This window comes from Pelmatolapia mariae, linkage group LG10_11 (genome assembly GCF_036321145.2).
Source record: "Pelmatolapia mariae isolate MD_Pm_ZW linkage group LG10_11, Pm_UMD_F_2, whole genome shotgun sequence".
NCBI lineage: Eukaryota > Metazoa > Chordata > Actinopteri > Cichliformes > Cichlidae > Pelmatolapia > Pelmatolapia mariae.
The window spans coordinates 1931469-1950117 of NC_086236.1; the positions used below are offsets into that span (position 1 = coordinate 1931469).

At 39.3% G+C, this 18649-nt stretch overlaps 1 protein-coding gene and 1 pseudogene across 1 annotated transcript; both read left to right on the plus strand.

The window, feature by feature from the left end:
* Window positions 1-12956: 12956 nt before the first annotated feature.
* On the plus strand, window positions 12957-13927 carry LOC134636726 (olfactory receptor 52N2-like; annotated as a pseudogene).
* Window positions 13928-16942: 3015 nt separating this feature from the next.
* LOC134636747 (olfactory receptor 4E1-like) lies at window positions 16943-17881 on the plus strand. The gene has a single exon (XM_063486874.1). The coding sequence runs from the start codon at window positions 16943-16945 to the stop codon at window positions 17879-17881; it is 939 nt and encodes a 312-aa protein (XP_063342944.1).
* The last annotated feature ends 768 nt before the right edge of the window (window positions 17882-18649 follow it).

Consider the following 18649-nt stretch of genomic DNA (forward strand, 5'->3'; position numbering starts at 1 on the left):
TGCTTTCACCAGCACACTGACTGTATACAAAGATGGACATACCCACTGTAACATCACTGATTGGTTTGTGGAGTCCTATTTATGAGACCTCAAAATGTCTTCATCACCGCCATATTAACTTTTCCCATAACAACTTTTCATTGACAGCTCATGGCCCACTGAGCGTGCTCTGATTGCCCCATTAGAGTCAATAAGAGCCATAAACAAGTCACTGAACCGTAAACTCCTCAGGAAAGTCTTTACTAGGTCCTTTTCTCAAAGGCTTCTATACAATTTAACTTCTTTCCTGAAAACATTAACAAAACATTTATATAGTAACACCCGTGGACGGACCTGTCTCACATAGCAACACTGAAAATATGCCAGTGAGAGGTTTCTGCTCACAGATTAAACCCAGTGACTAGTTTTACAAATGAATTTTGCTCTAATGAGCTAAATTCGTGAGTTGTAGTTTTAGAGTAGTTGCTTGTTTTCATCTAAAGCTGTTAAGTATTTGGAGGTCTAAATGCTCCTTCAGTTACTGAAAGCAAATAAACACTGAGGCACTGCTGAGAGTTAAAAATGGTCCAGATAGGATCTTCACATCAGCAAGGAAAGAATGTTGAGGGTCCCCAGTGGGAAGAGACGAATTCCTTTGGTTCATTTCCAGCTTCTTCTTCCTGCAATTCAAACTTTAGCTGAGATAACTGTAATGATCAGAAGCTGTTGCTGTGCTGTAAAGTTAATACAGTTCCATGCCAGACCACAAGGTGGCACTATCTGTGTGGACACTAAGATATGAGCTGCAGGGTAGAAGAAGAAAACGTACATGGGTACAGGGCTTTGGAGTTGACGTAACGCCACAATGCATTGTGGGAGCATTTTAGCAGGCCACGAATCAAGACAAACACAGATTTCAGCACAAGACCCCTGCTTGGTTTCGCTGGAGTGCAAGGAGTCACATCTTTGGTGATGCATGCTGTATGTCGACACACCGGCCCAAAGTGTTGTGAATCGTGTGTGTAGTCTGTGTCTACTGTGCAAACAAGATGGGGCGTTACACATGAAGAGGATGCACGAAAGGCCTACACCGAGACAATGGCAGCAAATCACCACAAACTGCAGGTTTGTTTATGCAGTTTTTTAATGAACACAAATTTTCCTGAACTCTCTCCAGACCGACTCACAATATGTGACTGTTGTGGGAAGGGGTGTCTGGAGATTAAGTGTCCTTTTAAACACCGAACGGACAGCATAAAGCAGGCACTGGCGTAGCCATGTTAATAGTTTGCATTTCATGTGTATGTACTTACTAAGTACATCTGAACAAGTCTTGAATAAAAAACAAAAAATATATCTTTTCTGTTTTATTGAAAACACTTCATAGAAAGTTACATTGGTTATACTGAACTGTACACACAACACAGCATTTTTAAGAATATTTAACAAGAGCAAATTTCATTTCTCCCTGGTTTGACAACCACACTTGGGCACATATTTACCAAAACGCTGCGTTACTGTGTTACTAAAACCGTGATTTTTTTGCGAGAGTGTCTCATGACAATGACGTAAGCGAGTGGCGACGTTCATGGCAACACCTGTGTGCAGATCAACAATGGATAATATATCGAGTGCAGGAGAGAGTATGAGCGTGCAGCGTTTAAAGCGTGGAAGTACTGACCTTACTTTGAGTTTGATTCCGTAAAAAGTGACAAAAACATTAGTGTCCGCTGCTCACTGTGTGGGAAGAAAACTTCTTTTTACAGTGAAAAAACCTCTAAACTTCAGAGAAAGCACCAAATACGCTGGAATGTTAAATTCAGAGAGAAACTGCCGTATCCATCCACTGACCGCTGCGGCACACCTGCACCAGGTCAAACCTCCGCCTGCTCCACTCCTGCTATACAGGTGAAAATAGAGCAACAGGACCGCTGAGTCTTTGACTTTATTTATTTTCTGAAACCAGCACTCATGTCCATGAGTTCAAGACTTCAGGCTGTCATTGCCAGCAAAGGGTTTTCAACCAAGTATCAGAAATGTACATTTTATTTTCAGTTATTTCATTTGTCCATTTACTTCATGGACCTAACTGTATGTATCTGTTCTGATGTAGTGCTGGCATTGCAGAGACTGTCTCAGCACAGCCCGTGTATTCACTGCTTCTCTGCATTTCTTTACACTTCAGCTGATTTAAATGAAAGAAACTGAACAAGCTGGACGCATCACAAAGCCGCCTCTGATCTCCACTGAGCGCCAGTGATTTCACAACCCTGCTAAATGTGCCTGATCAGACAGAGAACTGCTGACGTCAATAAATAAATTACTTGGAATATAACTAAGATCAGAAATAATAAATATCTATCATAAGATTTTTAAATGCTGCCTGTAAATGTGATGGGAAAGCTCTTCTTCTTTTCTGTGGAAGGCACTCTGCTGTCAGACTTCCTCAAAATACACCCCCCAAAATAAAAAGAGCTTCAATGAGTACTTTGTTTTTTGCTGCAATCGTTTCTTGAGAGTTTCCCAACAACAAGAGAAAACTTTCACAATCAATTCAGCCTCCAAAACAAACGGAAAACACCCCAAAAGCAGGAATTAGAGAATTAATGTCATTGTGCAATAAGTACATAAATCCATAGCAGCACTGCACAAAGCAGAAAACACTGTACATGGGATTATAAGTCTTGGGTATGCAAACACAAGGTGACCAAAACATTGCATCTACTATCTTCAAAACACCAACATAACCTGGATTTTAAGCCAACAAAAGCAGAAGGTCTCACAAACGCTCACAAAGCTGAATAATGTTTGTTTGAACCAATTAAATATTAAAAAAGCTAAAATAGGTGTGGTGGTAATTGTCATTAGTCACAGCATTCAAACAAACAGTTCATTAATATTCAGTAATGTTTTTTTTATGATGAAGCAATGATCTGACCAGCAGCATGAGATAAAGTCCAGTCAAATGTTCTTTGACCTGATGGACTTTTTATCATTCAAAAAATCATATGGCTCCAACTGAGTCCAAGGACCAGTGAAAAATTACATGATCACTTGGCTATGTGATTATGCATTGATCGAGCTCATTCTTGCACAGGCCTCCAGAAAGAGTCAGAGCACAATAATATTGTTGTGTTTCTAAAAGAAATGACTTTATAAGTGAAAAATGTTAAATGTGACACCAGTGATCCTTAAGCTTTTTGTCTTGTGACCTTTGGTCTTAAATTTCGAATGTCACATATATGAAAAGGCAAATATGACTGTAGAGAGCCTCCCTTTTTATTTAGAACGACAAGAACTGACGTCAGGCTGTAAGCAGAAAAATGCTCAGCAGAGCAGAAATAAAACCAAACAGGAGCTTGAAGCAGAGCACTTCCACATGGCCATATGTGTCCAGCTGGGTACAAAACATTTTTGATTTAAAGCCAAATATCTATCATATATATATATATATATATATATATATATATATATGATAGATATATCAGCACATGAAGAATCTGTTTCAGTTTAAGTCTGAAAGAGTGGAACATCTTTCTGGAGGAGTCATCGCTAGGTTTGTGTGTTAGTGTGTCACTCTATTTGCTTCTAGCCAAACACCAACAATTTTCAACATTAAGCCCTCAAAGACACCAGGCAGTTTTGTGGGAGTTCAGTTGTAACAAAATCCCTCTAGTTGTGGTTCTTCCGTTTGGAACATCATCCAAAACCTCCAAGACTTCCCCGGCAGGAAGCTTAAACTGGAGGTTTTTACTGCTGAGCATGTGGTGCCACATCTGCTGAGTAACTACCAAAAGTCCCACAAATGTTGTGCTGTCATTGGGTGACTCCACCTGGTTGTTTAACCATTTACAGTGTTGAAGATGAGTAGCTTGCGTGGTTTTTCCTTCTGGCTTTTTGTACATGTGCGCTGGAATATCAGTTTATGGTGTAGTTTCTCCTCGTATTGTCCGATTGGTGCTGGTACATTTTGAATCTGGTCAGTTTTTAACATTTACCTGTGTTTTTCTCACTGTGGATGAAGCCTCAGCTTGTTCAGTAAAAGTTGTTGTGAACCAGAAACAGAGACTGTTGCCTTCAAACTTCTGAAATGTGTTGGCTGAGGCACAAACATTTAAGCAGAGCTATAACAATCGAATAATAAAATGGGATAATGGAAGAAGATGATTCTTCGTGCACTGAATTGTGTTGCAAGAGCTGCAGTGAAAACCCAACAGAAGCTTCCATGGTTGTGTGTAGAAACACACATGGACCACATTTCAAAATTCATTAACCGCACAGAGAAGGCATCGTTTAAATATGTTAAAATTTTCTTTGAACAAATAGTTTAAAGAAAATTCATTCAGTCATTAAAGTTCTTCATGACTGGGCCAAGTGTCCTCTTTTTTGGAATCCAAAATATGGTCACCCTATCTCACAGAAAGGTGTTTTATGATTGGATTGGAACATGATTGGAACACACAATTATTCATTTAAAACTTTGCAGCCGGTCTGCCCGACGTCAGGTTTGTTTCCTCTGTGAGACTGTAGACCAGGGGTGTCGAACTCCAGGCCTTGAGGGCCAATGTCCTGCAGGTTTTAGATGTGTCCTTGATCCAACACAGCTGATTAAAATGGCTAAATTAGCTCCTCAACATGTCTTGATGTTCTCCAGAGGCCTGTCAATGAACTAATCATGTGATTCAGGTGTGGTGGCCCAGGGTGAGATCTAAAACCTGCAGGACACCGGCCCTCGAGGCCTGGAGTTTGACGCCCCTGCTATAGACTGTTACTGTAGCTATTTTAAGTGGGTACTTCCAAAAGTACTTTACTTTTCCACAGTACTTACTAGTACTTACTTTCGACACTTTCTATCAAAAACATGATGAGAGCATTCAGAAGAAAAATGTTTATCACATGAAATTTATATTTCTAAAGCTTCATAAAGTCACAGTTATTCATTTTCCTAAAGGGCCACATGAGAAACTTGGATAATAACCTGAACTAAGTTGTACTCAATATTAATTTGGACTCTTTGTAACCTTATTTCTTGCACCCCTGCTCTAGCCAGTTTCCCCTGTGGAAATGTAAGTTGTTAGGTTAGAAATGATCTGATTCTAAACAGAAACCAAGAATGACAGAAACTGAAAAGGGCAGCTAGACTCCAGCAGAATTTTTGTTTTTCATATTTTAAAAATAAAGAATTAAGACTTCTTCTCTAAGACTGGATGTGGATTTAAATGAAGTTTTCCAAACAGAGGAAAAGATTAACTGTACCAATAAACTGATATTTCTCTTTTTATGAGAAAAGGCCATTACATATGTTACTTAATAATTGATTTTAGTGCACTTATGTTCTTATTGTTCTCAAATCTCAAAGATTGCATTTGTCATTGTTTTTCATGCACTTAACTTATTCATGTCTGAACACACAGTAAAATAAAAGTAGATATAGTTCCTCCCACATGTGGAAACTGTGTGACTTCTTTGTGCATTAGAAAGGACAGATCTGTAGGGAGGTCCACTCAAAGTCAAACATTTTCCTTCTTTGTATTTTTTAGGACCACTGGGAGCCTATGCTGCCCCCTGGTGGTTCCCGTGTTTCATCATAGTATTTGCTGCTAAGATAATGAGCATCAGTGTCTTTGAGAGAAAGGTGGTCATTAATGAGCTCCTCTGTGAGCTGGATCTTAACAAAACACTTATTAACAGTTTCTGATTGTAATTAGTCCTCTGAGAGACAGACAGGCTAATGGGGCTCAGAGGACAACACTGATTATAACAGGTGGTAATGAAAGCTCTACAGGGGCTAATAATCACCTTCTGCCTGCTGAGTTTTAAGTGTACTCTGGGAAACTGACATTTAAAAAAAGAAATACCAAAAAAGCAGTGAAACACACTAAAATGTGCAAATGAATGTAAACATATGAGAAGTTTGAGAGAACTCACTTCAGTTTCAGTTTGATCACAATCAGAAATAAGTTTTGTCATTCAGTGTAATCTCATTTACAGAAATTTAATAATGGCGTGCTTATATAAGAACTGTTTAACTGGAGCATTTATTAATCTTGAAGTAAAAAACAAAAAAGAACCGGTGGAGCCGTGGGTGGTAAAGACTCAGAGAATATCTGTACTGTAATGTGTGAGATATATTTGACCATAACCTTTATCGCAAGATATCTATAGGTTCTGTTGATCTACTGGGTCTACTAACACCTCATTCACATGGCACTGAAAGCAGGCCAGGTGAGACACTAACAGACAAAGGCAGCTGCAACTGTAAATGACCCAGGTCAACCCAGGTTTACCTGCAAAAAGACTTCTCACATTTCTTTTGTTTGCATATAGTAATTTGACAAATAAGGTTTTCTTAGTCCACACAACTAGAGCTTTCTTAAGCAGTAATAGCTGGAAATTTTGGTTTTCTTCATCAGTCTCTCATATTGCTGTGGAAGAGTTATGCTCCACTCTTCATTTCAGTGAGGTTTGCAGCATTGATTCATGCACAGCTCACTGAGCTCTGGACTCTGATTGGACAGATGGGCTCACAGAGGAGTCCACGTCCACTCAGATCGTCACCCCTTCACCACAGCTGAGGTGTTTGTGCTGATGTGCACAAGTGAATTTTAAAGAAGTGAAACTTGGAGCCATTATCATTAAAAAGATAAGATGTGTATCTGAAGTAATCAGTAATGCACAGATGCACATGATCAGATCCCAAGAAAGTGAATATGAAAGCAAAAGGCCAGTCTGCCAGTTCCCCAGATTTCTCAAGAGAGAAACTGTTACTGCAACCTTTAATTCAATTAACCTGCTGGTCACTGAGACTCCTGGGAACTCTGAGGCCTCCAGAACACTCATTATAGCCGGAAGATGGGACGAAGATGAGAGCACACACTCAGGCTGACTGCAGGAACAAGCCAGATTAAAGTTCAAATACTAAGATTACTAAGATTACAAAGGTCAAACTCCTATTGTGTGACCACTATTTTTTATTTTTCTGTACCACAGTTTGTTGCAAGTTTTCAACCTTAAAAACCAGATTTTTACAGACACTTCTTGTCCTTTATTCTGAAAAACCCTCATTCTGATGGGGCAGTTAACAAGAAGGATTAGAAGCTTGTTTTTTATGATTGAGTAAAAGACTTCTTACCTATTTATATCTGCTGGTTTTGCCCTTGAACTACAAACTGCAACTATGCTTCATTTTTAAACTGCTGTTTTTCTTTCACGTTATCCCAGGTGTAACTTTAAGTGAAAGCTAATGTATGGTTGGTCACTATGGCTCAATGCACCAGATGTGATCAAATTCACATTTTAGTGACCTACAATTTCCATGTTAAGAGGCTGGAGAGGTAGGAGAAGTCTGCAGTCTATATTTCATTTGGACTTTTCTATTATGCACTTTGCATCCCGATCAGGATGCATAGCAGAAACTGAGATTATGTGGCAACATATGGAAGGACAAGACAACTAAATTTGTGATAAAGCAAACTATCCTTGCAGATTTGTTCGTTAAACTATTTGGGTTTAATTCTGACTTACTGAATTTGGACTAAAGTGGAGAGAAAAAAACCCCCCACACATACAAAAAACAAGAAATACAGTAATATACTGTTTCAACAAGTTTTATGCCATTTTCACTCATGGCCACAATGAAGTCCAAAAATAAACATCTGGAGATGTTAATTTTTGGGTTTGAGATCAGGGTGGGGTGGGGCAGGGTTGCACGGCAACACAGTTTTTGGTCTTAAAATGTCTTTTAATTTCGACTCATGACATCTTATTCCTGAACAATTCATCTGATTGTTTCAGCTGAACATCCAGCACTACAGGCAGGAAAAGTCCAAATTAAAACTCATGTCAAACTTACTTTTAGAAATGAAAGGACCAGTTGACTGAAGTAAGATAAGATAAGATAAGATAAGATAAGATAAGATAAGATAACCTTTATTAGTCCCACACGTGGGAAATTTGTTTTGTCACAGCAGGAAGTGGACAGTGCAAAAGTTATGAAGGACAATTAGAATAAAATAAAATAAGAATAAATACAGTACACAACTGTACAGAATAGAATAAAAATAGAATACTATATACAGTAGAATAAAATAGAATAAAATATACAATAGGATAAAAATAGAATACAAATGCTATATACAACTGAGTGAAAAATACAACGGCGCCAGAAAGATATAATATAAGAAAAATGGGTTTTTAGATTTGTTTATTTGTCTAAAAGTATCAAGTGTGAGCAAATCTCTGGGAGCCAACTAGTGACTTTGTTTACATCAGAAGTTTAATGGAAACTTTCTGCAACAAACAAGCAGGACCTTGATGATTCAGTTCAGCTGGTGCTGGTGTGGGAGGTTGGGGTTAGCTGAATCCTCCTTGGAGAGTTTTCTGTCTCGTGGTACTAATTAACAAATTGTTGCTGTAACAATAGCAACAAAACATGAGGCACTGAGCTACATTAAATTACTCAGCAGGGGATACCTCATGGGACTAATGCAAATGTGGAAAGTCTTTGGCTGTTTATGATCTTTAACTATCCTCAAGTCCATTAGTTTGTTTTCATTTTCGTACATGAGCATCTAATGAGGAAAATCTGTATCACCTGCTGTTAAAAAGTTTATAATCTTTAATCTTTTTCCTTTCTTTTTCTTCTTGTCAAAACAGAAATAAGTCTTGACTTGTTTTGTTTTCTGCTGGATAATTTTGTCATAGCTCTATATTTACCGCATAAGACATAAACAGAACCACCTGCTGACCATTTAAATTTAAATGATGTGTGACAACATATGAGCACTGATCAGTGTCATGGCCCCAGAAAGAACTGATCACCATTGTAATGATGTTCTTGCCTAAAAAACAATAACAGCCAAATTAACAGGATTAACAGGATGCCACCACAGAGTCATAGAAGGTCTTTAAAAGTGCTCCCTGGACTCCAAATGACCTCAGCCGCCTCAGCAGGTAGAGTCTGCTCTGACCCTTCCTGTAAAGAGCATCAGTGTTGTGGCTCCAGTCCAGTTTATTATTCAGGTGAACACCCAGGTACCTATACGAGTCCACTATCTCAATGTCCACTCCCTGGATGTTCACCAGTGTCAGTGTGGTGGGTCTGCGTCTCCACCACCAACTCCTTGGTTTTCCTGGCATTGATCAACAGGTGGTTCTGCTGACACCAGTCCACAAAGTCCAGAGTCCACTGTCTGTACTCTGAGTCGTCCTCACCTGTGATGAGGTCGACTATGGCAGAGTCGTCAGAGAACTTCTGTAACAACAACAAATCAGTATAATCAACAAGAGCAATTGTTCCTTCCACATTTAGCCCAAATTACTTTCATGTTCTTCATGTTGATTTATCGTTTCAAGCATGTAACACATTTTAAAATGGTGCATATTTGTACAACTCCTGAGATTGTCTTGAAGAGAATTCCATATTGTTATACCTCTAACTGTCAGACACATTTGCCTCTGTGTGGTCTTAGCAAACTGATGCTTAAAATAGAACGTCCTTCTACTGTCCCCACTTCCTGAACTCAATACAAACAAACTTTGTAACTTAAGAGGTAATGTATTATTTTTTGCCTTGAACATGCATTTCACTAAATCTTCTCATTTCAACAATTTCGATTTTATAAACAGATTATTTGTATGTTCTCTATATTTTACATTATGAACCATTCGTACCACTTTCTTCTGTAACAAGTATAAAGGTTTTATATTAGTCGCATATGTATCCCCCCACTCTTCAGCAGAATAACTGAGATAGGGAAAAATTAGTGAGAAATATAAACTTTTCATTGTCTTATAATCAAGCATATCTCTGACATTACCCCAAATAAATATTAATAAATATTTTTAACCATCTTTTTTCTAACATGAGATTTCCATGTTAATTTATCAACCAATATCACCCCCCCCCCCCCAAAAAAAAACAAAAACAAAAAAACAAAACAAAAAACAAACAAACAAACAAACAAACAAACAAACAAAAAAAACGACTTCAGTAACTCTCTCAATCAGAACTCCATCAATGGACAGAGTTACTTCATCCTCTTTTACAAGATTTCTAAAAATCATAAATTTTGTTTTTGTCAAGTTCAAAGATAATTTGTTTACATCAAACCATTTTTTTAGTTTTTCCATTTCAGAAATCAGTTCAGTGCAATTCCTCTCACCCCATAAATATTCAGCTTAGAAATCAAAATTGAATGTTACCCCTATTGTATATTTATTATTGTGTGTTGCAAATGAAATGTCATCAATAGTAGTCATCAATGCTAATGCCGTTAATCTGTTTTTCTGAAATCCATATTGATTTTCACTTAGTAATTGCACTGTAAAAAAAAAATCCTAAAAAAACAGTAATATTCCGGCAGCTGGGGCACCAAAATAATACCAGAAAATAACTTTCTCATAAAAATACGGTTATTTTCAGTAATGACAGTACAGTTTGTTGTCCTAATTTTACATGGGACTTTACCTTTTTCAAGTGCTTTTAAACATTAAATTAGGAACATTTTAACGTGATTAAACAATGAAATTACCTATAAACAAGGTCAATGAATGCAGCAATATGAATAATAATACTTAAATGTACAGAAATATATAGTTAACAGTTGGTTTAAATAATAATAATAATAATGGATTGCATTTATATAGCGCTTTTCGAGACCCTCAAAGCGCTTTACAATTCCACTATTCATTCACTCTCACATTGGTGGAGGCAAGCTACAGTTGTAGCCACAGCTGCCCTCGGACAGACTGACAGAAGTGAGGCTGCCATATTGCACCATCGGCCCCTCTGGCCATCACCAGTAGGCGGTAGGTGAAGTGTCTTGCCCAAGGACACAACGACCGAGACTGTCCGAGCTGGGGCTTGAACCGGCAACCTTCTGATTAAAAGGCGAACCTAAATACCACCTATAAACCCTCAAAAACATTATTTGATGTAAAAAAAAGTTCATAAGAATCATTTTATATATTTTTCCATCGCATTACATTTGAATTTAACAGTTCAATCTTTCAAATAACGGACAATAACGGATATTTGTGAAATTATGATACATTTGTGAATGTATTTTAACAATCAAAATATGCATATGTACAGACAAATATATTTAAAAAAACAAGAAAATTATGTTTTATTACATTCACAGTGATTTTACGTTATTTTACATTTGAAATGTAAAATCACAGTCTATTTCTGTAAATTTAATGATATTCTAGAAAAACAGTACAAAACTGTAAAATACACAGTAAAATACTTTTATATTACATTTTTTTTTTATAGTGTGGTATCAAGTCTTTGCACAAAAAGATTTTCAAGCAATTTAGAGACCTGTGACAAAAGTGGCACTGGCCTATAGTTATTAAAACTATGTTTTTCTCCACTATGTCCGGTTGGTTAGCCACCACCATTTTGTCCGTCTGTATCTTAAAGTCCCACAGGATCTTAACTCGGTCATTCTCCATCACCCTTGGGGGCATCTCCCATTTTGACCTCGGGACTTCCAGGCCACACTCGGCACAGATGTTCCCTTACACTATGCCGGCCACTTGGTTATGGCGTTCCATGTATGCCCTACCTGCTAGCATCTTGCACCCTGCTGTTATGTGCTGGATTGTCTCAGAGGCATCTTTACACAGCCTGCACCTGGGGTCTTGCCTGGTGTGATAGACCCCAGCCTCTATGGATCTTGTACTCAGAGCTTGTTCCTGTGCTGCCATGATTAGTGCCTCTGTGCTGTCTTTCAGTCCAGCTTTGTCCAGCCACTGGTAGGATTTCTGGATATCAGCCACCTCCTCTATCTGCCGGTGGTACATACCGTGCAGGGCCCTGTCCTTCCATGATGGTTCCTCGCCTTCTTCCTCTTTCTTGGGTTTCTGCTGCCTGAGGTATTCACTGAGCATGCTGTCAGTTGGGGCCATCTTCGTGATGTATTCGTGGATGTTTCTTGTCTCATCCTGGACTGTGGTGCTGACACTCACCAGTCCCCGGCCCCCTTCCTTCCGCTTAGCGTACAGCCTCAGGATGCTGGACTTGGGGTGAAACCCTCCATGCATGGTAAGGAGCTTTCTTGTCTTGATGTCAGTGGCTTCTATCTCCTCCTTTGGCCAGCCTATTACCCCAGCAGGGTACCTGATCACAGGTAGGGCGTAGGTGTTGATAGCCCGGATCTTGTTCTTACCTTTCAGCTGACTCCTCAGGACTTGCCTGACCTTCTGCAGGTACTTGTGGTTGCAGCTTTCCTAGCGGCCTCTTCATGGTTCCCATTCACCTGTGGGATCCCCAGGTACTTGTAACTGTCCTCTATGTCTGCAATATTGCCTTCTGGTAGTTCAATCCCCTCAGTTCTGACTACCTTCCCTCTCTTTGTTATCATCCGACTACACTTCTTCAGTCTGAATGACATCCTGATGTCATTGCTGTCCTCCCAGCCCTGTCAGGGCTGACCTCCCTCCGTGCTACCTTGATCTTAGCCTCTAGCCTCCTTCTCCATGGAGGGTACTGCCCCTTTTGGCTGTTCAACTTGTAGCCAAGCATCTCATTGATCACTTCTGCCGTATTGTAGATCAGCTTTTTGGTCTCCCAGGCGGGAATCAAACTTGCGATCCTCTGCTCCAAAGGCGTGTAGTCTAACCACTACACTGTCCAGCTGCAATGCCCTATTTTGCAGCCCTATTTTCGTCTCTTGGCCACCGATGCCTTTTGTTCCAGTAGCCCACTTCTTCAACACCTATATATATATATATAGAGAGGTAAAGAGAGCTTCCGTACTTATCCAGATCAGGGTTGTGGGAGGGCTGGAAAGTATCTCAGTTTAGGTAAAAAGGCAATGTATAGTCCAACGACTACCAAGTGTCTGAACTAAAAATAAACCTTGGTTCAAATTATTTCCTTTAGTTCTTAAAAGCTGCCACTCTTACCTGAATTTTTGTTTCCAAACGTGTCTCATTTATTCTGGAAAAAAGTCATAAATGTGACAAATATGCCATTTTTATTTGGATTCTTTCTGATGGAAAACTACACATTCAACAGCTTTACTCTGCAGCTGGAGGGATTAAAGTTCTCAGAGGTTTCCAAATATCCAATCTTTTTCTTTTTCCTTTTCTCCTACATACTTATTATGACATCCAATATCGGAATCGTAGTCCTGGTTTTCATCAACAAAAATCTTCATCACCCATGTATCTTCTGTTTTGCAACCTGCCCTTTAATGACATTGTTGGAAACTCTACCATGATGCCCCGTTTGCTTTCAGATATTCTGCTGCCTCCATCTGAGCGCCTCATCAGTTATCATGAGTGTCTTATTCAGGCTTTTACCACACATATGTATGGCACCACTTCCCACACTGTGCTTATGATTATGGCTTTTGACAGATATGTGGCCATCTGTAATCCTCTGCGATATGCTTCCATAATGACCAACAACATGGTGATCAAGCTGACGGTTCTGGCCTGGGGAGTGGCCTTCGTTTTGGTCGGGGTTCTGCTCCGACTGACCATACGGCTAAGTCAATGCAGGACTTTGATCACAAACCCTTTTTGTGACAACCCCTCATTGTTTAAGCTGTCCTGTGACAGTGTGGTCATTAACAATGTCTATGGGCTCACCTTCACTGTGGTCCTGTTCACAGGTTCTATAGGTACAATAGTGCTGACCTATACTCAGATTACGGTGGTCTGTGTGACCAGTAAGAATAAGTCTTTGAACAGTAAAGCCTTAAAGACCTGCAGCACCCACCTCTTTGTCTACATGATTATGTTATTTACTGGGATTCTTGTTATTACTCTGCATCGCTTTCCTCAGTACTCAGATTACAGGAAACTGTGCACCATTTTGTTTCATATTATTCCAGGAAGTATGAACCTCATTATTTATGGTGTGCAGTCAAAAGAGATACAACAATTCCTGTCAAAGCTGTTGCACTTTAGAAAGATTTTGCCATCTAAATAAATATTTAAGTAAGAAGAAATATGCTTATTTAAATATAATTATAGTTCACATCCACCAGGTAACCATCCCTCGAGGTTAGGATTAGGTTGTACAGGTCCTTCTCAAAAAATTAGCATATTGTGATAAAGTTCATTATTTCCTGTAATGTACTGATAAACATTAGACTTTCATATATTTTAGATTCATTACACACAACTGAAGTAGTTCAAGCCTTTCATTGTTTTAATATTGATGATTTTGGCATACATAACTCATGAAAACCCAAAATTCCTGTCTCAAAAAATTAGCATATTTCATCCGACCAATAAAAGAAAAGTGTTTTTAATACAAAAAAACTCAACCTTCAAATAATTATGTTCAGTTATGCACTCAATACTTGGTCGGGAATCCTTTTGCAGAAATAACTGCTTCAATGCGGCGTGGCATGGAGGCAATCAGCCTGTGGCACTGCTGAGGTGTTATGGAGGCCCAGGATGCTTCGATAGCGGCCTTAAGCTCATCCAGAGTGTTGGGTCTTGCGTCTCTCAACTTTCTCTTCACAATATCCCACAGATTCTCTATGGGGTTCAGGTCAGGAGAGTTGGCAGGCCAATTGAGCACAGTAATACCATGGTCAGTAAACCATTTACAGTGGTTTTGGCACTGTGAGCAGGTGCCAGGTCGTGCTGTAAAATGAAATCTTCATCTCCATAAAGCTTTTCAGCAGATGGAAGCATGAAGTGCTCCAAAATCTCCTGATAGCTAGCTGCATTGACCCTGCCCTTGATAAAACACAGTGGAAAAACACCGGCAGCTGACATGACACCCCAGACCATCACTGACTGTGGGTACTTGACACTGGACTTCAGGCATTTTGGCATTTCCCTCTCCCCAGTCTTCCTCCAGACTCTGGCACCTTGATTTCCGAATGACATGCAAAAGTTGCTTTCATCCGAAAAAAGTACTTTGGACCACTGAGCAACAGTCCAGTGCTGCTTCTCTGTAGCCCAGGTCAGGCGCTTCTGCCACTGTTTCTGGTTCAAAAGTGGCTTGACCTGGGGAATGCGGCACCTGTGGCCCATTTCCTGCGCACGCCTGTACACGGTGGCTTTGGATGTTTCTACTCCAGACTCAGTCCACTTCTTCCGCAGGTCCCCCAAGGTCTGGAATCGGTCCTTCTCCACAATCTTCCTCAGGGTCCGGTCACCTCTTCTCGTTGTGCAGCGTTTTCTGCCACACTTTTTCCTTCCCACAGACTTCCCACTGAGGTGCCTTGATACAGCACTCTGGGAACAGCCTATTCATTCAGAAATTTCTTTCTGTGTCTTACCCTCTTGCTTGAGGGTGTCAATGATGGCCTTCTGGACAGCAGTCAGGTCGGCAGTCTTACCCATGATTGCGGTTTTGAGTAATGAACCAGGCTGGGAGTTTTTAAAAGCCTCAGGAATCTTTTGCAGGTGTTTAGAGTTAATTCGTTGATTCAGATGGTTAGGTTAATAGCTCGTTTAGAGAACCTTTTCATGATATGCTAATTTTTTGAGACAGGAATTTTGGGTTTTCATGAGTTATGTATGCCAAAATCATCAATATTAAAACAATGAAAGGCTTGAACTACTTCAGTTGTGTGTAATGAATCTGAAATATATGAAAGTCTAATGTTTATCAGTACATTAGAGGAAATAATGAACTTTATCACAATATGCTAATTTTTTGAGAAGTACCTGTATGTCAGTCACATGCATACATCAGTTGTCATGGAGCCTTGTGGATATTAAAAGATGTAAAGGTGCCTAATGTAAGAACACCTGAAAACTGTTTCACTGATAAAGAAGTGAGTGTGATAAAATTGCGAAAGATACACACAAACGTAGCATCCATCTGAGATTAACTGCAGGATTTTTGTTTAGGGTTATCCCTTGCAGTACAATGCCAAATAACCAAAAATTGTGCACTGATGGTTACTAGTCACTCCACAGAGCACACTAATGTATGTACATCACAGAGAAATAAGAGAGGGCTCTCTAGTATAAGAGCCAGAATGTGCCAGCTTTTAAAAGGAGTGTTATATCAATTTGTCTAAAAGCTTTTTCAATGATAACTTTTAGAAAATAATTTTAGTCACAAAAGATCCTAGAAAGATTCTACAAAACAGGTTTATGTAATCAGAATAAAAATAACAGTTGTACTATCATGGTTAACAGTCCCAATAACATTCATTAGGGAAACCAAACTACCCGTAAACGCATGAATGATGGTTCCTAATTTTTTTTTATTTACAATAATACATGAAAAAAATCATTCACATTAAACATCTGAAACTCATATGGAAACATACATTTTAAAGGCGACCCACCCGAACCCACTGGGAAGATTTCCCTCCAATTGTGAATCTACATTGATCTTCACTAAAATACTAAAAAACTAAAATACCAAAATGAGTATAGAAATGGCTGTACTTTCTAATGCAATACTTTTGGTGAACCCTTTTAATTAAGGCTGAACACCTGAGCTTTCAGAGTCAAAAACCATATATCAATAAGGATATGTGTGTCATATATAAAACACATCGTCAGTGCATCATTGTCTTAACAGATCTGTCTTGGGAGCAGGTTGCTTAGTAACAGTTGACCTGCCAACATGTGAAGCTGCAGCTGATGACCACTGATGAAACACATAAAAGCGTCTGGGACTTTCTTCATGTTTGGGCATGGAGGGTGGTTTATGGGAGGGTGGGAGAAATATGGATGTCTGCTGTCTCCTGCTTTTGTTCCAGTAGCTCTGAACTTTAGAAACTAAACTATCAGAGCGACGCTTTCAAAATGTCTTTCTTAATAATGCAGATGTGGAAAGAGACCAGTTTAAGAGTCTGGTAATCTTTATACAACTTTTAAATGTGACAAATATGATCGCCTCTGTTGTCTGATGCTGGATAAATTACTATTGACTGTCTGTGCATTGCTGCTGTCGTGTTTGTTGTTAATATTACATGATTTACAGGATAAACTAGGACTTACTACCGGATATTCACAGTAAAATATGGACAACCAGAGCTTAAATGCAAATATCCTGATCCTGGAGGGCTTAAAGGTCGCCCCGAAGTCCTCTATTGCTGCCTTTATCTTCCTCCTCCTCGTGTACATTTTCATCATGGTGGCTAACATTGGCTTGGTGGTGTTGATCTTTATGGAAAGGAGCCTGCACCAGCCAATGTACTTGCTGTTCTGCAACATGAGTGTAAATGAAGTGTTTGGGGCCACCATAGTGGTTCCTCATATACTCAGAGATCTTTTTGTGTCTGACTCGGAGCGATACATTCATTACATCGTCTGTGTCGTTCAGGCCTTCTGTGTTAATCTCTATGGAGGCGTGTGTCACACTATACTCATGACCATGACCTTCGATCGATACATGGCCATCTGCAACCCGCTGCGCTACACCATCATAATGACCAACTGGATGGTGGTAAAGCTGTCGGTGGCAGCGTGGGCGGTGGTGTTTGTCATGGTGTCGATCCTCCTCAGTCTCACGATCCGCCTGTCACGCTGCAGGAGATTCATAGACAACGCGCACTGCGACAACGCCTCCCTGTTCAAACTCTCCTGTGAGGATGTCGTCATCAACCAAGTGTTTGGCCTGAGCTACAGCGTGCTCCTGCTGGGCTCCTCCATTGGCAGCGTGACTCTCACCTACATTAAAATTGCCACTGTGTGTTTGCGGAGCAAAAACAAGACAATAAATAGCAAGGCTCTGCAGACCTGTGCCACCCACCTCACTCTGTACATCATCTTAATGTTCTCAGCCTTCATCATCATCATCCTGCACCGTTTCCCTCATCTTTCTGACCACAGGAAGATGGTGAGCACTGTGGGTGAAGTAGCCCTGCCGGCGCTCAATGCTGTCATCTATGGGCTGCAGATTAAAGAGATTAGACAGAAGATTGTGGCCTTGTTCCAGAGGAAAGGGCATTTACAATGATAAGGGAGCAAAACATGTACATAATGTATCTTCAGTGATGTGTACATAGTTTTTAATTACATCAGTGAAATTATGGACATATAGCTGAACTCACAGCAGTGAACACCAGTTAAAACACTTTGAGGTCTAAATCATCAACAACAGCTTAATATTAATGTGTGATTGTGAGAATCGTTTACAAAAGCCAGATATTTCATATTTTCATATTAAAGAATGATTAGTGTAATCAGAGGATGCCGTAACCACCTACATTACCTAATATCGACCTGTGTTGTGAATAAAAATGAACTACTGTGCTTCTTTTCCCTTCCTTCTTTTTAACCAAAAATTCCCATGAAGTTTTTTGAGCATAGGGTTCACATCCACACCACTGTAACATGTTCAAATTCAAATTCAAATTTTATTTGTCACATACACAGTCATACACAGTACGATATGCAGTGAAATGCTCGTAACCTAAAGAAAAAAAAAAGAAAAACTATGAATAGGATAGGAAATAAATATGAAAATTAAAAGGATAAATTTAACTAGAAAGGAATAAAATATAAAAATTAAGTTAAAAAAATAACTGTACAACAACAAATTAGAATGAAGTCTAAATTTAACTGGGAAAGAATAAGATAAAATATATAAATTAAAGTCGAAAATAAAATAACTGTACAACAAAATACACAATACACAAATACACAATATAGAAATATATAAGAATGTATGAAGAAGAAGAATATAGAATAATAACAGCAGCTGTACAAGTATTAAATGGAAATG

Coding starts and splice junctions, on each gene's coding strand:
- LOC134636747 (XM_063486874.1), top strand. CDS start 16,943: ATGGACAACCAGAGCTTAAATGCAAATATCCTGATCCTGGAGGGCTTA.